General features: G+C 41.6%; 1 protein-coding gene across 3 annotated transcripts in view; it reads right to left on the bottom strand.

Moving 5' to 3' along the window:
* Positions 1–656: 656 nt before the first annotated feature.
* Positions 657–20,315, bottom strand: part of MAPK9 (mitogen-activated protein kinase 9) — a 60,086-nt gene continuing 40,427 nt past the window's right edge. Inside the window, exons 6-12 of one of the 3 annotated variants that reach the window (XM_003799160.3) lie at positions 13,813–13,978; positions 12,292–12,363; positions 6,986–7,168; positions 5,464–5,588; positions 4,143–4,206; positions 2,732–2,803; positions 657–1,406 (exon numbers count right to left, since the gene is read on the bottom strand). In XM_003799160.3, the coding sequence (XP_003799208.1) occupies positions 1,264–1,406; positions 2,732–2,803; positions 4,143–4,206; positions 5,464–5,588; positions 6,986–7,168; positions 12,292–12,363; positions 13,813–13,978 (825 nt within the window). In that variant the 3' untranslated portion in view covers positions 657–1,263. Of the gene's footprint in view, positions 1,412–2,731; positions 2,804–4,142; positions 4,207–5,463; positions 5,589–6,985; positions 7,169–12,291; positions 12,364–12,543; positions 12,582–13,812; positions 13,979–20,315 lie in introns of those variants that run through there. The other 2 variants (XM_012810993.2, XM_012810994.2) reach the window with 2 other exon arrangements.

Raw genomic sequence — 20,315 nt, forward strand, 5'->3', positions numbered from 1 at the left:
AGAGTATTTCCTTCATATCCTTCTGAAGAGTTTTCCCAGAGCTTTCATGGATTTCCCTTAGGAAAAGGAAATGCTTCTACACAATGGGAAACAACAATAGCAAACAAGCATTCTGAATCAGCCGAGCCTCCTGCAACAGATGAAAGAGGAATTTATCTTGTTTCTTTCAGTGAAGAAATAAAACTGAGCAAGGATATGGTCTTGGCAAGGGAAATGCTGCCTTGTGAAATCACCTTTAACAAGGGAAGGTAAGGCCAGGACCCAGGCCAGGCTCTGGCAAAGGAAGGAAGCAGTTAGGGAACGACTTCAATGACCTGTAGTGATCTACAGTAAAATTCTACTCTAACAATAGGCAATGAATTCAGAAATCCATCTGCTGTCATATCATTGCGTTGGAGTGTTATGTGCCTAATGAAGAAGGTAAAGTTCTAGGCAGCATTTAAAATAGTAATAAGTACAGAAGACTAAGAAAAAAAGGAGATAAGGTAGATAGGATTTCAAAGGTATATATGTCTTAAGCAGCATAAAACAAAACTTAAAATTCTATCATGCAGTAAAGCTGAACGTCTGATCATCCCGGTCTAGATGATTCAGAGAAAACAATTAATCACTGTTGTAGCAATGATAATTCTCAGCCCCAAACATCATAAATTTAAGAAAAGCTATACTTTTAATTTATTAAATATATTTACTCAATTCCATCTGAAAAATAAAAGAGTATAAATCATACCATGAAAGAGGATAAGACGTGGTAACAGGATGATGGCCAATTAATATACATAAATCTATTTTTTTATGAACAGACATCAAATTACTTAAGAGGATTAAGAGATAATTCTAGAAGCAGCACTACCTGGAATATTATTTGGCATTTAAATACTGATTTCCAAAGTGTTATGTGGGCAAGCCCAAGCAAGCATTTGTAGTCACATGCATGTAAGTCCCAATAGTTACGGATGATGAGAAATTGTCACTGCTATTACCACACAACTTAAAAAATATTCACCTATTCTAACTGCTCACCTGAAATGACTTTGAACAAAATCTCTAAAAGTGTGGCTTGTACTTTTTTTCTTCAGACATAATCTGCTTCACTTTATAGGATAAGCAGGCAGTCCTCTTAGATCTGAGTAGGGCAAGGCATCGTGTTTCTTACATGCAGAACATGGAGTTTTTCTATTTGGTTCCATCAACTCCCAAGCATTTCAGGCCCATGGAACTGAAAGTTCCTTCAACGATGACAAGTTCACTATTTCTAACTTATCATCGACAACCTTCAAGGGGTCCCGTCGACGCATCGAGACTGCTGTCTGTGTCTGAGGCCAGTGTCTGCTCAGTGGACATGGATGAAATGTCATTGATAGATGACGACTGAGAAGGAGTGGCGTTGCTACTTACTGCTGCATCTGTGCTAAGAAAACCAAATATAATAAAATCTGAGGCATGACATTGCTGCAAATCCAGGCAATGAGACTTTAGGCCATTACTCAGCTCTGTCCTTTCCCAGTTCCCCAATCCTAACCGTTAGTAAAAACAAGAAGTTAGTCAACTGTACATTTGGAATTTTTCCCTGAAACATTCTTTTCTTCCCAGTGAGTAAACATGTATGTGTGTATGTATAATTGTGTTAACTACTTAGGGAAATCCCTGCTGGTTTTCAAATAGACACCAAAAAATATTGCCAAATTTATCCTAAAACTCAGTATCACAAAAGGCTAAAGCATGGATAGGATTCAAGTGTCATCAGATACTTGAATTATAACAATTGTAACATAAACACAAAATCTATAGAAAAAAAGCATCAATGTTCAAAGAAATCTTTTGCAGTAAATAAAATAAAGACTGCATACTACAAAAAGGAAAAAATTTAGTGGCTCTTTGTACATTCTGTTTTATGAATACAGAAAATGGATATTTTAATCTTTTAATACAAATGAAACTATCCTATTTCCTACTGTCCATATTTTAGTCTGGTTTGAACAAAAATAAAATATGCAGGCATTCAAAGATTGTTTGCAGTGTTAAATTTGTGCTTAGTTAACAAGCACCTAAATTCCTGCTGAGAGTTATATAATCTCTAGATGCTGACACACATCATATGCTGAATATAAAATTCAAGAATAAAAAGTAAGCTGTATGATTGTCACTTCCCTGCATGTGTGTATGCATGCACAGGCTTTCCAGTGGGAAAGTGAGAAAATAAATAAAACTTAAGACTTTCATTTAGTAAATAGGGAGAATCCTGCAGATACAGGTTACTACCACTAAAATGAGAATATCTCATAATCTTAGTTACCTAGTCCTGAGGCTTCTACCACAAGGTAGATCAAGTAGGAAATGGAAGGATGAATGATATGAAAAATTTTCTCAAAAGAAAACCTAATTCCATTTTATCTAGATTTGTATTAATTTTTTTTTTAACTGGGTGGGACCAAAACAAAAAGAGCCAGGCCCATTGAAAAGCATTTCAATACAATGTCCTTATCTATAAATAAAGCGAACAGCAGTTTTTGCAAGGATGAAACAAGAATGTTCAAAAAACACAGTTTGGTGCCTGGCACATCAGTAAAATGTTGGCTACCACTACTACCAAACAAGGGAGACTGTTTTGTGCAGTGGTTTTCAAACCCAACACCTGCCAGACTTGAGTTTAACACATGGTTGCCATTTGTAAAAATTGAACAGGCAAAGAAAAATATCATATAGTCAAACTATTAAAGCAATCACTAACCTGAAGTCTGATCTTTTACAACGCCATTCTTGCTTCTTTCTTCCCAATCCATTACTTCTTTGTAAATTAGCTCTTCAAACAAAATGCAGGTTAAAAAGCTTAATCAGTTTTTCTGCACTTCTAAACTCTGCTTCCAAATCAATTGGAATCACTCCAAGGGCACCGTGACAGTGTTATTTTTAATTCTGATATATAGTCAGTTCAGTAATACTCTCTACCTGGACCAAAATATTCATGTTTTGATCCATTATATCTTTTCAATTATAAAGGTAGCAAAAAATGCAGCGTGGTTCTTCTGATTCCACAAGGGGGTTTTACAAAGAGGAAAGAATGAGTGGAGGGGCTTTCAGAGAACATTTTAAAAGACTGGATATTCTAGGCCAAGTGTGGTGGTTCATATATGTAATCCTAGCACTCTGAGATGCCAAACTCTGGATTGCTTGAACTCAGAAGTCTGACACCAGCCTGAGTAAGCTCGAGATCCCATCTCTACTAAAAATGGAAAAACTAGCTGGGCATTGTGGCAGGCGCCTGTAGTCCCAGCTACGTGGGAGGCTGAAGCAAAGGGAACTCTTGAGCCCAAGAGTTTGAGGTTGCTGTGAGCTATGATAATACCATGGTATTCTACCCAGGGCAACAGAGCAAGATTCTGCCTCAAAGAAAAAAAATAAATAAAAATAAACAAATGAATAAAATATAGAAAGACTGGATGTCCTCATGCCCATTTGAATGTGTTTCTCTCCAATCATTACTTGTTCTTCAAATGTAATCAGCACCCATATTTGGGCTATGAGCCTCTCCAGACTAGCCAGAAATAACTCTACATATCTAAGTCTTTTTGTGGCTTCAACTTCAGTTTTTCTCAACCTCTTCTTCATGGGCTTAGTTTGTTGTGGTTTGATTAATCTTATAGTGGAAATAATACCCATTCACTCTTTTTGATCTAAAATTCCCCCCAAACAAAATTTTAAAACATATATATATATGTCTTAAAAAACAGGTACAAGTTCACAGGACCCCCAATCCTGGCTTCTAATTTTAGCTCATGCAGGGAACTTTCTAGGTAATGCTCTGCCTGTGAACTAGGGTTACCTGACAATTTGCAACACGTGATCAAGATAAATATGAAACAATTACTAAGTTCAGTTTACAAACCAATATTTGAAAATGTAAAGTTATGTGAAAAAACCCTATTTGCTTTCTTGAAGGAAATGGTAAGAAATTCATACATGTTCCTCTCTAATTCTGTTACCTTCAAGTTCTTTTTCTGTTGGAAAGGTAGGGAAAGCATAAATGGACTGTAGGGTCTCTTGCCCTTCCCAAAGGGCTGTTGTCAAAAAGTGAAAAGCCTTTGCTTTATAGGATTGCACGAAATGTCACAAATAAGGATCAGAAAGAGCTCTCTTTTTACCTTTCCATTCTTCAATTGCATGTTCTCTTTCTTCCAACTGGGCATCATAAATTTGAGGTGGTGGCTAAAATTAAATCAGATGCAAAGTCAACAGTTCAAAAAATAATGAGGCATAAAAACAAGTAAAATCACTTAGAAGATTTTTAGTCTATGATACGGACATAGTTCATTCAATACATAGTTTATTAAAGATTTTTGTCATGAGTGTGACATGACATCAGTTTCAGAATCAAAATAATTGCAGAAAAAGTAACCAAAAAAAGAGAGCTGTTATAGTCTTTTCCTTTTTTTTGAGACAGAGTCTCATTTTGTTGCCCTTGGTAGAGTGCCATACTATGACAGCTCACAGCAACCTCCAACTCCTAGGCTTAGGTGATTCTCCGACCTCAGCCTCCCAAGTAGGTGGGACTACAGGCGCCCACCACAACACCCGGCTATTTTTTTATTGCAGTTTGGCTGGGGCTGGGTTTGAACCTACCACCCTCAGTATATGGGGCTGGCGACCTACTCACTGAGCCACAGGCACTGCCCTGTTACAGTCTTAATGACCTCAAAAACACTCTGAAGACACCTTCCCAAATGAAATCATACATTAATAATCACAAGCTGCTTTCTAAAGCTCCACACTATGAGCAACTACGGAAGGTGCAGTGCTTTCTAGAATATACCTCTAATTTACATTTCTTCACATTAGAACTCCCAATCCCCAAATGATAAGTGGATTTATTTCAAAAGTCTGCTTATAAATTGGACTTTTTATATAAAACAATGTTAGAATGATAGTTAAACCCTAGGCCATCACATAAAAATGTGTTTTGCCAGTGACATAAAATAAGCATGCCACTCTGTAGTCACTTCACTTATAGTAAATGATCATTCACACACGGGCACCAACCTCAGAGTGGAAGCCCCTTGGGGGTAACAGAGGAAGCACCAATGCCTTTTGGGAGGGATAAACAGACTCATGATTTTCAGCAATTTGCTGAGTCTCTCTGATTAGGTGGTCTAAACAAGAAGATTTAATCAAAGCCCATGGCACAGTGCCAGGAACAGAAAGGATACCTAATAAATTATTATCACACATCAGCATTTGTGTAAATGGACACAACCATATCACCATAGCATGAGCATGTTCATCCCCGGGGGGGGGGGGGGGGCAGTGACCCAGGTCCTAGAAAACATAGACTTTTTGTAATCAGGAGCTCTAAAATCTAGAACTTGCGATCCTGATGTAGCCATTCTGGACTAACAGACAGAAGATCCAAGGAAATAATGGCCCTGCCTCCACAAACGTGTAGTATATCTAAGAATCAATACTTACTGCTTCTGCTTCAGTGGGGTCGTACCAAACAGTAATATAGGGGTGACGCAAGGCCTCGTCTACAGAGATCCGCTTGTCAGGATCAATCACTAACATTTTTGATAACAGATCTCTGGCTTGACTTGCTAGGATAGAAATAGGTATTAGATTAATAAACTAATGTTGTTAATTGGAAACAAAGAAAATCACACAATAAGGAACTAAATGTGATAGCACATCGCACAGCTAGAATGAAGATACGTTAACTTTGAGAAATGTTTGATAGGTTCCTGATCAATAGAATACAAAAACTTTTAAGAGAAAATCAAATACTTCCATGATAAACCAGGCTTTCAGATGTGGTTTATATCTCTGGACCTAGGGATCTGCGAGGGAAGGAAAAACATGGGAGGGCACTAGGCAGCCTCAGGCCAGTGTCTGGACAGATCCAGAGGTGAGAAACCACAGCCAGGAAGGCAGCAAGAGCTGAGCTGAGCATGGTGTCGCCGAGTGTGTGCACCAAAGTGCACACCACTATGTCACACCAAAGTGAAATGAGAATAGACTTTTTCTTTTTGAGACAGAGTCTCAGGCTGTCACCTAGACTGCCATGGTATCACAGCTCAAGCAACCTCCAACTCTTAGGCTTAAGCGATTCTCTTGCCTCCGCCTCCCAAGTAGTTAGGACTACAGGCGCCCACCACAACACTCAACTATTTTTTTGTTGCAATCGTCATTGTTGTTTAGCAGGCCCAGGCTGAGTTTTAATCTACCAGCCCAGCTGTATGTGGCTGGCATCCTACCCATTGAGCTACAGGTGCCGCCTAGAATAGACTTTTAAAACCACACAATAATCTTACATTTCAATAGTAGAAAACATTTTATGGATGCCTCTGCTTAGCCTACCTCATACAATGTTGTTAACACACACTTCTGGTTTTTATTTTTATTTATTTTTGTTTTTTTTTTTTCACTTCTATTTTTTTATCTAGAGATACATAGTTAGGAAAAAACCAAGTTCAATAACATAGTTAAATATAAGGCTCACCTAGGTTTTGCTGATTAGTCACAACATGTATGGGCAAAGAGAAGATTGCAGCTTTTCTAACTAAGGTACAGCTTACCTGGATATGAACAGAAACAAATCTCTTCTTCTTCCGTAAGCAGTCACACCTCTGAAGGGTGCAGAAACACATGATAATTTCATAAAATTATCATGTTTTTGACTCTAAAATCTGTATTCAAGTGTTCTTTATATCTGAAAACTTTTTGAGTTCCAAATGCTATAATTATAACGTTAAGAGTCTTTCAGACTGATCTGATTATTTTTATTTTGGCCAAAGGCTTCAGTTAAGCCATCTTACAGAGGAGGACTCAAGGCTTTAGGCTTTCTCTTCTTGGAGGCTTCATATAAGCATGTTTATCACATTTCTAGCCTGTAAATGACTTTATTTCAGGAGTCCAACCGTGTTCACCTAAAAAAGTAAAAGCTTCACCTGAATTATAATATAAAAACAAGTATAAAGAAAAAAGGATATCTTACTTTTTATTTTGTCTCGTTCAGATTCTGATGGGAATATCCAATCCGGAAAGAGTTCTTCAAATTTGATTCCAGGATACTTTGGTCTGTTTTCTACATAATTTCTTACAGTTGGTTGAAGTTTCTTCATAAACTCTGCTGATGGTGTTCCTAGCTGCTCAATAACTTTATTCCACTGATCAATATCTAAGAGATTTCTTGAGGAAAATACAACTGAAATGCCTTATATTCATATTACATGCAGTAGCATCATTTGAAGAAAGGCTATATTTCTACCTATCAAGAAGCAATTAGGTAGGCCACCCAAATGGGTCAGCAGAAACTGAAATAATATTCAAATTAGGTTTAGGTTCCCAAGTTAGACTATTTTTTTTTTTTTGAGACAGAGCCTCAAGCTATCCGCCTGGGTAGAGTGCCATGGCATCACACTCACAGCAACCTCCAACTCCTGGGCTCAAGCGAGTCTCCTGCCTCAGCCTCCCAAGTAGCTGGGACTACAGGCGCCCACCACAACGCCTGGCCATTTTTTGGTTGCAGCCATCATTGTTGTTTGGCAGGCCCGGGCTGGGGATTCAAACCTGCCACCTTAGGTGTACGTGGCTGGCGCCTTACCCGCTTGAGCCACAGGTGCCGAGCCAAGTTAGACTATTTTTAAAAACTCCTACACTCTGAATCCTTATAAACTATAATCATAGTTTATTAAATCAATGCTGTTGTGCCTATATATGCCTTCCCATTATAGTTCAAAATAAAGTTAAATCTTGTAACTAAGAATACCTATGACAGAAACGATGAAATATGAAATTAGAAAAACATTACATAAGCAAATTGAAATTTGTTTTTGTTCTAGTACTATCTTAGAGTCACACTTAAATGAGAGGAACACGAGAACCCCTTCGGGACCTGTCTAACCTCCTAAGCCTACAGCTGGGGAAGTGAAGCCCTATGGGTGGCTGACCAGGTGTGATGAGGTGAAGCAGAAGGCTTTCTGAGCCTCAGCTTAGTCTTTTGCCAGGGGACCACATCCCTTTCTGTAACTGTACTTAGACTAAGCAATGACAGTTTTCAGATGATATTCTGCTTTACTTGGCACTGATCAAGCCAACTAGCACTGACATACCTAGTCATTACATTTTATTTCCTTTCAAAGTATATGCCCTGGGTCTCAGACTCAATGTGCACTAAGCACTTGGAATGTGTAGGGAAGTCAATCTCCCTTGGGCCAACTTCCCTATTCATACACTGCAGGTAATACTAGCCTTGCCTATTCCACAGGATGCTTGTTAGGCTTAGGATAACTAGGATCACATGTGGGGAAATCTGTGATTTAGTGATTACTAAATCTGTAATCAACTGCACAGGAGAATGCAAGCCAGAAAAAATCATGTAAACAACAGCCTAAAAAAGTGACTAACTGCAGCATGTCCTAGAAAAATGAACTTATATCACCATGAAATACTCTACAGAACAGACACATGACTTCGGTTCTAAAATATTATGCTTCCAGAGACCTACTCAGGAAATGGGTTTCTGGCATTCATATCACTAGTAAATTCTTTTTCATTCCCCTGTTTCATACATGCCAATCAGAATCATGCCTATGTTCCTATTTCACATTTTCCCCTCTCTCCTTATACTTTGGATACTTCTTTCCCATACTCACTTTTCACTGGGAAAACAGAGTCAATCTCCAGAGAGGCCCCCCAGAACTCCCTCAATGCTCCAGCCCAGCATCCGTTCACCATTTGCCATAGAGAAACCATCTGGGCTCCCTGCTAAAGCATGGCCTGCCTGGCTCTAGATCCATACCTTTGAGCCTACCCATAGACAAGCTGCCACGATTCTCCTCACTCCCATGTCATCAACATTTTTTGCTTTCTCCTGACCTATTCCATCACCACCCATGTATAATGGCTTTCCTCCTATGCTAACACAGCACCCACTTTCTCTTGGATCCCTCTCCCCACTATCACTCCATTTCTTCACTCCTGTTGCAGCACAATTCTTGAAGAATAATCTATACTAATCTAATTCCCAGCCTCTCACTCTTTCTCAAGCATACTCCCATCAAGCTTTCTCCCTCCTCTCCCATCCCCACCCAATGAACACTGCTCCCACCAAGATTGCCAATGTGGGGCTGGGTGTGGTGGCTCACTCCTATAATCCTAGCACTTAGGAGGCTGAGGGAGGTGGACTGCATGAGCTCACAGGTTCGAGACCAGCCTGAGCCAGAGTGAGACCTCATCTCTAAAAACAGCCAGGCATTATGGCATCTGTAGTCCCAGCTACTTGGGAGGAGTCTGAGGTTGCTGTGAGCTATGATGCCACAGCACTCTACCAAGGGTGACAAAGTGAGACTCTCTCTCAAAAAAAAAAAGATTTCCAGCGGCCACCACAGAGCCCAAGGCCAGCCCCCGTCCTTGTCTCCTACCTTATGTGCATGAGCCTCCCTCCGCCCCTTTTCTCCAGCCTCAGGGCCCCTGGTGCTCTTGGAAGAGGGCAGCATCGATGTGTCTTCTCCACTTCCTTTCCATGTTTCTCTTTTGCATCTATCCTTAGTCCTGGGTCCTCATCCCTTCTTGCTCTACAAGTACTTGCTACCAGACTCGAGGATTCAATGCTACCAATAGTGCCCACATTGACCTCTCTATCCCAGACCTTTCCCCTGAATCCCACTGTCTAATAGACTTCTCTGAACTCTAGAGCAGTGGTTCTCAACCTGTGGGTTGCAGCCCACCGGAACTGTACTAAAGGGCCATGACATTAGGAAGGTTGAGAACCACTGTTTTAAAGGGTCCAGCTTCAAAGAAGACACAGGGAGCAAGCCCTTCTCCCTGGCCTTTACCCCTACCACCCTGTGGTGAGACTCTGGACTGGTTTCCTGCTCTGCCTTGCATTGACCGTCTTCCCTAACCTCAGCAGCCAGAAGGAACCTTTAAAATGTAGTTAGACTAGGAGCCCCCAAATGGGCAGGTTTTCATAAATAACTGCTGGATTGATGATAAAGGGTCATTTCTATAGATGACAGAACGGTGGGAAGAGGAAAGATAATCCTGGCAAGCCAGCAGACCTTCTGAGTGTATGTAGACAGTGCTGTTGTTAATTTCCCACGGCCCTGTGAGGCAGACCACAGGCCTTTCATTATATAAAAAGAGAAACCAAGGCCTGAAGTCCTCCAGACTGCACAGCTGCAACATGGACGAGCCTGAGCTTGGACGCAGGTGTCCTGGATAAAACTTTCTCCTGTCTTTTCACAGGCCACAGCAGGGACAGGAACTTCTTTTCTACCCCAGGTCACGTATCTAAGGCAAACATCTGCTAACTTCAGTCTGATTCTGGAACTTCTTCTATTCTCCAAATTGTCAATCTAATGTTTAAAAGAGTTAAAAATTTTCTTTGATAGTGGGTAAGCACAGTAGCTCAGGCCTATAATCTCAACGCTTTGGGTAGCTACAGTGGGAGGATCACTTGAGTCCAAGAGTTTGAGGCTGCAGTGAGCTACGATCATGCCACTGCACTCCAGCCTGACTAACAGAGGCTCTTTCTCTTTTTTTTTTTGGAGACAGAGTCTCACTTTTTGTCCCCCTGGTAGAGTGCTGTAGCATCATAGCTCACAGCAACTTCAGACTCTTGGGCTTAAGTGATTCTCTTGCCTCAGCCTCCCAAGTAGCTAGGACTACAGGTGCCTGCCACAATGCCTGGCTATTTTTAGAGATGGGGTCTTGCTCTAGCTCAGGCTGGTCTCAACTTTGTGAGCTCAGGTAATCCACTCATCTCAGCCTCCCAGAGTTCTGGGATTATAGGTGTGAGCCACTGCACCCAGCCCTGAGACCCTGTCTCTTGGAAAAAAAAAAAGAAAATGATATTAAACTCTATGTGAGTTTTGAGAATAACATTAGGTGGCCTTATATATAAAACCATGAATTACTGACATAGAAATATTAATATGTAAAGAGGAATTTTTAATTACTTGCTAAAATAGATCAAAAAGTACTCATATTTTAATTTTGGTATTTTTTGAAGAAAACAATTCTTAATTCATAAAACAAAGAAAGTCACAAAATGAGTACAAATTGAGACAAACTAAACATTAAATAGATGCTGCTAAATTAATCATTAGAATATCTTGACTTTTCCCTTTTTAACTGTATTCACTTGCAAAATAAAGACTTCCTTATTTATAGGTTGAGACAAGTATATCTGAGGCAAGGCTATGGAAAACTGCTAGAATATTTACTAGAACAAAATCAAATGCTATCTTTAACTTACTCATTATATAATCTATGATGTAGAAAACATAAAGGAAGGTGAATGAGAGGAATAAAATCTTTTCATTCCAAGTTTGTGTTGTGAAGAATTTAGAAAAAAAAAACTTTATAAAATTATTACAAAGGCCTGAATCACTTTCATAAAATATACACAAAACACTGACTCCAGAGCTTGACTTCCTTTAAAAGCAATCATCAATCTATCAAAGGATAGAGACCATTTAAGCTTTCATAACAAAAAACAAAATCAAAGACCAATGAAAAATTAAGTGGTTAGAACACAAATGGAAAAGGATATATGTGAAGAACCATGTTAGGGTAAAAAATATCAAAGATGGGAGAATGACCACATGAGGAAAGAGAGCTATTATAACTATTATAGTGACTACTCTCCTTTATGCTGTACCATTCATATTATTTACTGACCTCAGTATGAATTAATCTTTTCTCATTTTATATTTATTTAGACTTTCCGAGTGTGTCACAAAACAATCCCCTAAGATGAATTTTTAAAAAAATTTCTACAACATGTCAGTAGAGTAATAATATAACATATTGTTCCTCATAATTTTTATTTTAATCTTATTCACTTAACATTTTAATGCATATTGATAGCTAACAAAATAGTTTATTAATTCACACAAACATACGAGCCTATTAAATTTAGATAGCATCTTTCCTAGTTAAAGAAATAAGCTAAATGAAATAGTATGCCCATTTAAATATCAGAATACACTTACTAAAGAGTAAATAATTTCTTTCATGTGTCCAGATTTTTTTGGTAAAATCCAATATTGGTGTAGCTTAACTCCAGGTCTCAACAAAGTTGTCTTAGATAGTCAAGTAAAAAAGAAAATGTAAAACGGAACCACTTGGTTCATGACACTAATTTAACAAACATAATAAAGAGCCCCTAAGAACACAGTCTGCTATGAATTACGACATTTTCCTTGTGAGCGTTCATGTAACTATGCAGGTGAGATCATACTGCCTTTGGTGCTACAGAAAGCATGGCGGGGCCAAGGGCCCGGGGAAGGATACGGTCAGTGCCTTGGAATATCACACAACCTTTCACCAGCTCTCCCATGATGCAACCCACTGACCAGATATCAACTGAAAATAAAATGAAATGATAAAATTATGAAGTGCATGAACAAAACAAAAGTGAGGAAAAGGAATTCTAACAGTGCACTAAACACACAAACATGGAAAAATAAATTGCTAGCTAAGGGTGAACTTTTTACAGAATATGAATGATTGCTGACCTCTATGTTAGCCTTCAGTTTGCAGCAATCTGGGGTTTTAGTGCCAAAGATTCCAATACTTTACGGCTTAAAACAAACAAACAAAAACCAGAAACAAAAAGTGTCTGTGAACATAAAGCTTTTGTCGGCCACATGCCCACCCCACCCACAGCCTCCATGGCCAAGTGCTGGGTCTCTCCTTGTGAAGGATACAGTCTCTTCCTGGAAACAGGACTTTATGGAGGACCATTTCTGCCATGATGCACCCGACAGACCAGATGTCCACTACCAAACATCAGGTGATTAAAAACCAGCTAGAGTCCCACATCTCCTTTCTCCACACCCACCCCCCAAACAGAGAAAACCCAGTAAACTTCACCAGCTTGTCAGTGGGAGCTTTGGTAAATACTGACACAACACCTTCAGAATGATCATTTTCTAAACTGCCACGTCAGAGAGGCAACAGCACTCAGTAAGGGAATGTCTTGCTTGGCTGGGCTCTAAGGGAGGCTCATCAGAGGGGGCCTGGCTTCCATGGCAACTACTCTCATCTCTGAGGTCCCTAGCTGGGCATTAGACCTCAGACAGTGCAGGTAGAGCTATCTAAGTACCCCACTGGGCAAGGGGTAGGGAGAAGTTAACAGAGGATCTAATTGTCTCTCCCTACTATGGGAAACAAACAGAGCTGTGCCTCTAAAAGTGGGAGTATGAGTTATGAAGCAAACCCTGAAGCAAAACTCATTTCAGATGACCTAGGAAAACTTTTAGTCTTTTTTTAAATAAGTAAATATAATTCAGTTCTTTTCAACACATTCATTAAAAGCTAAATTTGAAAGAGCTCTGATATTGCTAGAATAAGCTAAGTTGTGATGCTAAAAAAATACCCAATTTTACACAATAGCATGTTGCATTAATCCATTTATATCAATTTCAAAAACACAAGTAGACTAACAAGCAAAGCCTATTTCTGGGGCTGGAAATCAGGATAATGGCCACCTGCAAGGGATAAGGCCAGGAGGGGACCTAAGTAGGCCCTGGTGCTACTTGTTCTGTGGGTGTGCACATATCAAGCTATGTGCTCCAGACCTGTGTGCTTTTCTGTATGTTATACTTCAATGAGAAGTTCAAAAAGTTGATCTCAAAAGTGGATTTTTAAAAGTGAATGATTTTAATCAATGGAAATACAAAATTATTTCTTATCTATGGACTATTATACTGTATTATACTTCATACAGTTCAAAGGGAAGAGAAAAAACTAGTGATGGCTACTAGAGATCTTTCAGACACCACAGCCTCTTCCAGGGGTGTCTGTACTCACCGTTCTCTTTGTAGCCCATCCCCAGGATGACTTCTGGTGCCCGATAGTACCGTGTTACCACATAGGGGGTCATCATGAAGTTGGTGCATGCTGTCCGGGCCAGGCCAAAGTCAAGGATCTTAAGGGTGCAGTCCGATTTCACTACAATGTTGCTGGGCTTTAAATCCTTAGAAATAAAGTTTTAAATGAACAAAATGAGCAAAGCACACTAAACAAACTATTTCCCACTGGGAAGGGTGTGTGATGCCAGTGACTACTGAAGTACATGAAAGTGTAGAGAGGACTGTTAGGAATTCTGGGATTCTGCAGCAATTTGGGGAAATTCAAATCAAAACTAATACAAATCAGCCTAAAGAGATTCTCCTCATCCCAGCATGGAAACTTTCATGACTCTCCTTTGCTTAAAACGTTCGGAGAGCTTCTCAGGCCCCTTCTCACGGCCTCCCAGGCCCTGCCATCAGCCTGCCACCCCTCACTCAACCCCGTCTTCCTCTACCCGCCTGTTCCCTTCCACTGAGGTCCTCACACTCACTGTCAGTGCAGAGGGTGCTGTTTAATAAATAATGTCATATGAACCATGTGTGTAACTTACCTTTTTTAGTAGCCAAGTTAAAGTGTGAACAAAAACAGGTGAAATAAATTGTATTAATAAAGTGTATTTACTTAACCCAATATTATCAGTGGTTCTCAACCTGGGGGTCGCAACCCCTTTGTAACAATGAAAATACATCCTGCATATCAGATATTTACATTACGATTTATAACAGTAGCAAAATTACAGTTATGAAGTAGCAACGAAAATAATTTTATGGTTGGGGGTTACCACAACATGAGGAACTGTATTAAAGGTCATGGCATTAGGAGGCATTAGGAAGGCTGAAAACCACTGCAATATATACATAGCATTATCACTCCAAAATATAATCAACATAAAAAATTACTGACAAGTTTACATCCTGTTTTTGGTAGAGTCTTTGAAGATCAGTATATATTTTAGGATTATTGGAAGAGCTACATACATCTGACTGCTCAAGAGCCTCATGTGGCTAGTGGCTACCATACTGGAAAGCACAGGTCTAGCATCCTCTGACCCTAGAATCCTTCCATGCATTATTTTCTCCTAGAAGGAGCAGCCCCTGATCACTGATCTCAACTCTTCCCTCCCCCATAGGGACTCACCAGTCCCTACCATATCACCTGTGTTGCATCTCCATAGCCTGTATGTGCCACGGTCAAACAACTTGCTCTTCTTTTGGTTCCCACACCTCTTTTTGTCCCTAGAGCTGACTCTGTGACAGCAGGGTGGCAGCATGCCTTGCACACGGTGGCTGAACGCATACATTATACCTCACTGCTCTTTTAATGCCACAAAACAACGTGTGCAGCTTTTCCTGCCTAATGTAAGGGCCTTCCCTCCAGCTGACCCTTCATACTCCAACTTCTTCCTCAGGCCACAGGAATTTGACTTTTGCCTATGAACTCTAGCCTGCAGACTCAAACTGTGACTTCTAAATATCCATATCTTTTTTTCTCATAAGATTATGCAAATGTGCAGCTGCACCATTGCACTGCCAGGCTACTGCTGCACTAGGGGGTGCTTTAGTGTGACCCTGCAGGTTCTATAAAACTGCCCAGTGCCAGACTGTCCCCCAAATGCCGAGCTGATGGGCCACAAGAGGGTTGCAGATATGCCTGAGACAGTGACAGTTGTGAAATTAATAGACACAAAGCCCATAACAAATTGACAGCAGCTATAATTATGTTTCAATACTACTAAATCCTTTTTCTAAAATTCCTGTATTCAGTAAAAATTAAACCATAAATAATATTTAAAAATGCAATGAAAACCTCTTACCAGGCCCCCAGCACCTCCATTCCACTTCAGGACCCTGGGAGAGACCTCAGATGAGATGGGCTGGGCCCCCTTATCCATTCCTGGCACTCCACATGGAGGACAGCCAGGAAAGCAGTGACTCCACCCAGGGCCTCTCCTCTGTCAGGAGTCCGTAATGGAGTGAAGACCAAACAAACCAATTTACTTCCTAGTTTTCTTTTTTTTTAAATCAAAGAATGTTAAGAATTAGCATTTTTGAATACAAAATTACTAACAGACAAAATAATGCTCAACCTCACAAAAAATTTTAAAAAACCCAAAAAACCCAAACGACAAGGAAGTATTTTGAATCTCCGATGTGGCCATGATGAAAAGAGGGCAACACTCAGTACTGGCAGGGGAGGCTGAGAGAGACCCTCCTCATGCTGTCAGTGGGGACCTGACAGAGACTTTCTTTTCAGGAGGCTGATTTTTAAAAGCTTTGAAATGCATATGCTTTACCATGCAGCAGTCCCTGAAGTCCGAGCTGGACTACAACTGACAGTACAATCGCATGACCAAGGAGGACAGAGCAGCCTGGGGCCCATCAAGGGCAAATGCAGCCATGGGAGGAGCCACCTAAACAGGCCATCCTTTGAATGCACATCTCAAGACCTTCCATCTGTCCAGTCTGTTGGAACAACACACTTTACTGCCATCTGCTAGAAAGCCACACACACACACACACAAAAATGGACGTTCAGGGCTCCGGGTCCCCCAACTGGGAAGCAGTTAATGGAGTCTGGGACTCTGAAGACCCTTGCCCACATTGAACTCTTTCTAGTCAGCTCAGATATCCAGACTCAGCTTCCAACACTTTGGTGAAGATGGCAGAATAAAGACAGCTGTGCCCCTTCAAATCTTGAAAACCATCAATAACACAAAAAACAAGAAATGAGAGTGGAGATCCAAATGACATCTCAATTTGGAGGCTCAACTCCCAGAGATCATGGAAATGGGAATACGACCAGGCCTGGTCCCCTCTGGGCAACAATAGCGGCAACTGCACCTGGCAAGAGGCAAGAGCAAGGGGCAAGGCTGACCTTCACCATTGCCTTCTTGGTTCCCAGGTCCAGACGTTCTGTCTGAGGAGCTGACCCAGGAGGAAGGATCTTGTGCATTGTGACAAGTGTCCACTATTCGCTTTCCCTGTTCCTTCCCCACAGGTATGTATGGCCATTTACTCAAGTGGCAGACACTGAGAAAGGAGACGAGCCAGACATTTTGAGGATGACTATATACAAATTCTAAGTGGACACTGAACCCCAAAGACCCCCAAGCATCACCTGCCTCCTTCATTCAAGGAGTTTGTGAGGCCAGGTCATAAATGGAGTCTGGTCACATCTCTTCTGGCCATCCATGCTGTGATAGAGGACAGGAGAGTTAACATAGTGCTTTAAGAGTATCTTGGTTTAGCCCGTGAGAATGAAGTATTTCAGACCCTCTTTTCCATCAGTATGGATGAATGTGGTCACCCTACCAACATGCTGTACCTGAGGCCTTATTAACTGGCTCTTACACTATACGGCATCTGTACCCACAGAGCAGTCCCATCTGGCCACACTCTGTTGATAACAGAATGTCTAGCTTTTCTGTAGCAACAGAGCTAAGAAGCTGCAAGTTATGATGCCACAGCATGCACAGAAAAAAACCTTCAGCTTTAAATATTTAGAACTAGAGACTCACCTCCCTTCTCCCTCACCTCCCTGCTCCACTCCCCAGAAGGAAAATATTGGAATTTAAGTGCTGCAATACTTCTAAAAGCAAAGAGTCTGTTGTCTAGGAACGTCCAGTGATAAAAACCCCACCCTATGCCTTACCATGATTGGTTCTGTTTGAAGTCCCTCCAATCAAAACCTGCCCTGCCAGTGCTCTGCCAAAGAGACTATCCTCTCCAGTATGTAAAGCTGGCCCCAGGCCCTGGCTGGGGGAAACAGATTAGAGCTTCACCTCCTATCTCTTTACTGGCTGACCTCACAATAAAGCCTTTCTCAAAAGCTAGCGCTACAGTATTGGCTTCTGCCAAGGGGGCAATGAGCCCTTTTGCTGGGTAACATGACAACTAGATTGCTACATAGTTAAGCCTGTGGTAGTCTAGAGCAGGCATCCTCAAACTATGGCCCACGGACCACATGTAGCCCGCCTAGGACATTTATCTGGCCCGCCGGGTGTTTTTGCCGCTGCTGCCTGTCCTGTTTAGCAGCCGACTCGTCCCGGGACCCGCGGTCCAGCCCTCCAATGGTCTGAGGGACAGTGAACTGACCCCCTGTTTAAAAAGTTTGAGGACCCCTGGTCTAGAGTCACTAATGAGTTAAAGTGAGATGTGAGAGGGACCACTGCCCCCATAGTCTTGAGGTTTTAACTGTCCATCCATCCCTGCAGCATGCAATATTTTACAGTGGAGACAGTTTCAGCTTCCCATTTGGCTTCTCCACCATGAAAACTACCAAAGGACTCACGTGAGGATTGCTCCAGCTCCCAAGTACAGCAGTTCCAGGCACATAAACAGGGTCAGGGGATGCCCACTGGGCAGCCCAAGGACCAGAGGCCCACAGTGAGCCACCACGCTCAGATCCCTCAGGAATGGAGGTCTGGGTCATACATCAGGTGAGCCACAGAGGCCTGCAATGGTGAGGGCCAAGAGTATGGGTACTGTGGTTATAGGGGCAACAGCATATGCCACTGCATAACCTCTGTCTCTTCTATTTTCCTTGAGGAAGAGGGAGCCATGGGAGCACAGGAGAGCCGCTTCCAGCCTACAAGAACAGGGCTGAGGTGGTCCAGGTGGTCTAGGGGGGCCAAGGAAAGGAGCTTTTTGACCTCCCACTGTGGCAGTGCAAGTGGCAGATCACCCAACTGCTGGTTCTAAACCCACTGTCTGCCCCCATCATACACACTTCCCACAGACCTCTCAGCCAGGGACAGTGGGCAGGACATCTGAGGCAGGCCCATTCCCATGAGACACACATGTACCCTGATAGGTGATGTGGGTTCCCATACGGCTGCCTGGCAGCCTCGGCTCTGTCTCACTATCCCTCCCTGAGTTGGCACTGCTTGCTAGCAGCTCTCCACCTCTTCCAAATTGCCCCACTTTCTTCTCTTGCAGGCCTTCTTTCTCACCTGTCTAATCCTGTTGTGGCATTCTGAAGCCTTCAATCAAATCTTCTCTCTACAGGGATAGGAAGTGGCACAGAAGCAGCAAATGGCGAATGATTTGGCCAAATGAAAGAAACGCCAACTTCAGTGACAGGCCCATGGCAAGACAACTGGACCACACAACCCAGGAAAGGGTTAGTAAGTGAGCCACAGGTACTATGAAGGGTTGTTTGTTTGTTTGTTTGTTTTTTGGCAAGCCCAGGTAAAAAACAGTTAGCTATCCCAGACCCTCACCTGTATCCCAGATGGGAGGCCTTGGCTCCTTCCCCAGTTCCACCAGCCTAACATCTAGAGAAATTGGAGATGAGGTTCCAGATTCAGGACCTCATGCACAACGCTGACAGATACACTGGTATTAACAGGGCAGGCACAGGACAGGGGCCTCTCTGGTGAAAGTCTGCCTCCTGCCATGGGATAAGCCCAGTTCCACCCCACACAGCCCTGCACCACCAGAGGTCAGGTTTATATTCCTCTGTCAACAGACTATCAGACCCTTTTCTAGAGAAACTAAAAGGTACCTAGAAAAAAGACCTACAGATAGCAATACCTCTGGCCCTAGAGACACCTACCCTTCAACAATCTACCCATGCACTCAGCACTTGCAGTTGGCTTCTAATGCTTAACTCTTGAAGACAATCAGACAATAGAGGATGAAAATACATTTGGGGAAGGGCAAAACCAAATATACTATAACGGGAACTCAAGGTAGAGAAAGCCCATACAGGAAGTAAAAAAAACCTTCAAACAAATTTATCCTCAGACGATACTACATCCATGTAACAAGAACAGAATGCTATAAAGAGGAACTTTTAAGGGGAAAAAAAGAGTGCCAACTAACTGGTGGATCAGAGAGGGAGAAGAAAAACAAAGAATAAAGTAAAAGGGTATTCTGAAAGAAATAATACAAATTTCTCAAATCTCTACATTTTTCCAAACTGAAGGCCAAATACCCAACACAATTAATGAAAAAAAGTCCATATCAAGGCATACATACCTTCATAACATTTCAGAGTACAAGGAACAAAAAGATGATTTTAAAAGTTACTAGAGATAAAACCAAATGAAAACCAAACCCAGATCCCTTATAAAGGGTCAGCGATAAGATGGCCTTAGAGGGCTTGAATGCCATGCCAGATGTCTTGCTCTGGTGGGGCACTACATCTGCATGCTGAGGGTAAGTGATCTGTAATTAAGAATTCTATGTCCAGGGCGGTGCCCGCAGCTCAGTGTGTAGGGCGCTGGCCACATAGCCTGAGGCTGGTGGGTTAGGACCCAACCCAGGCCAGCTGAACAACAATGACAACTGCAACAAAAAAGCAAGGGTAGAGTGCTATGGTGTCACAGCTCATAGAAACCTCTAACTCTTGGGCTTAAGCGATTCTCTTGTCTCAGCCTTTCAAGTAGCTGGGACTACAGGCACCTACCATAATGCTCAGCTATTTTTTTGTTGCAGTGAGACACACTAAAAAAAAAA

Source organism: Otolemur garnettii, unplaced genomic scaffold (assembly GCF_000181295.1).
Source record: "Otolemur garnettii isolate 467f Iridium unplaced genomic scaffold, OtoGar3 scaffold00146, whole genome shotgun sequence".
NCBI classification, from domain to species: Eukaryota; Metazoa; Chordata; class Mammalia; order Primates; family Galagidae; genus Otolemur; species Otolemur garnettii.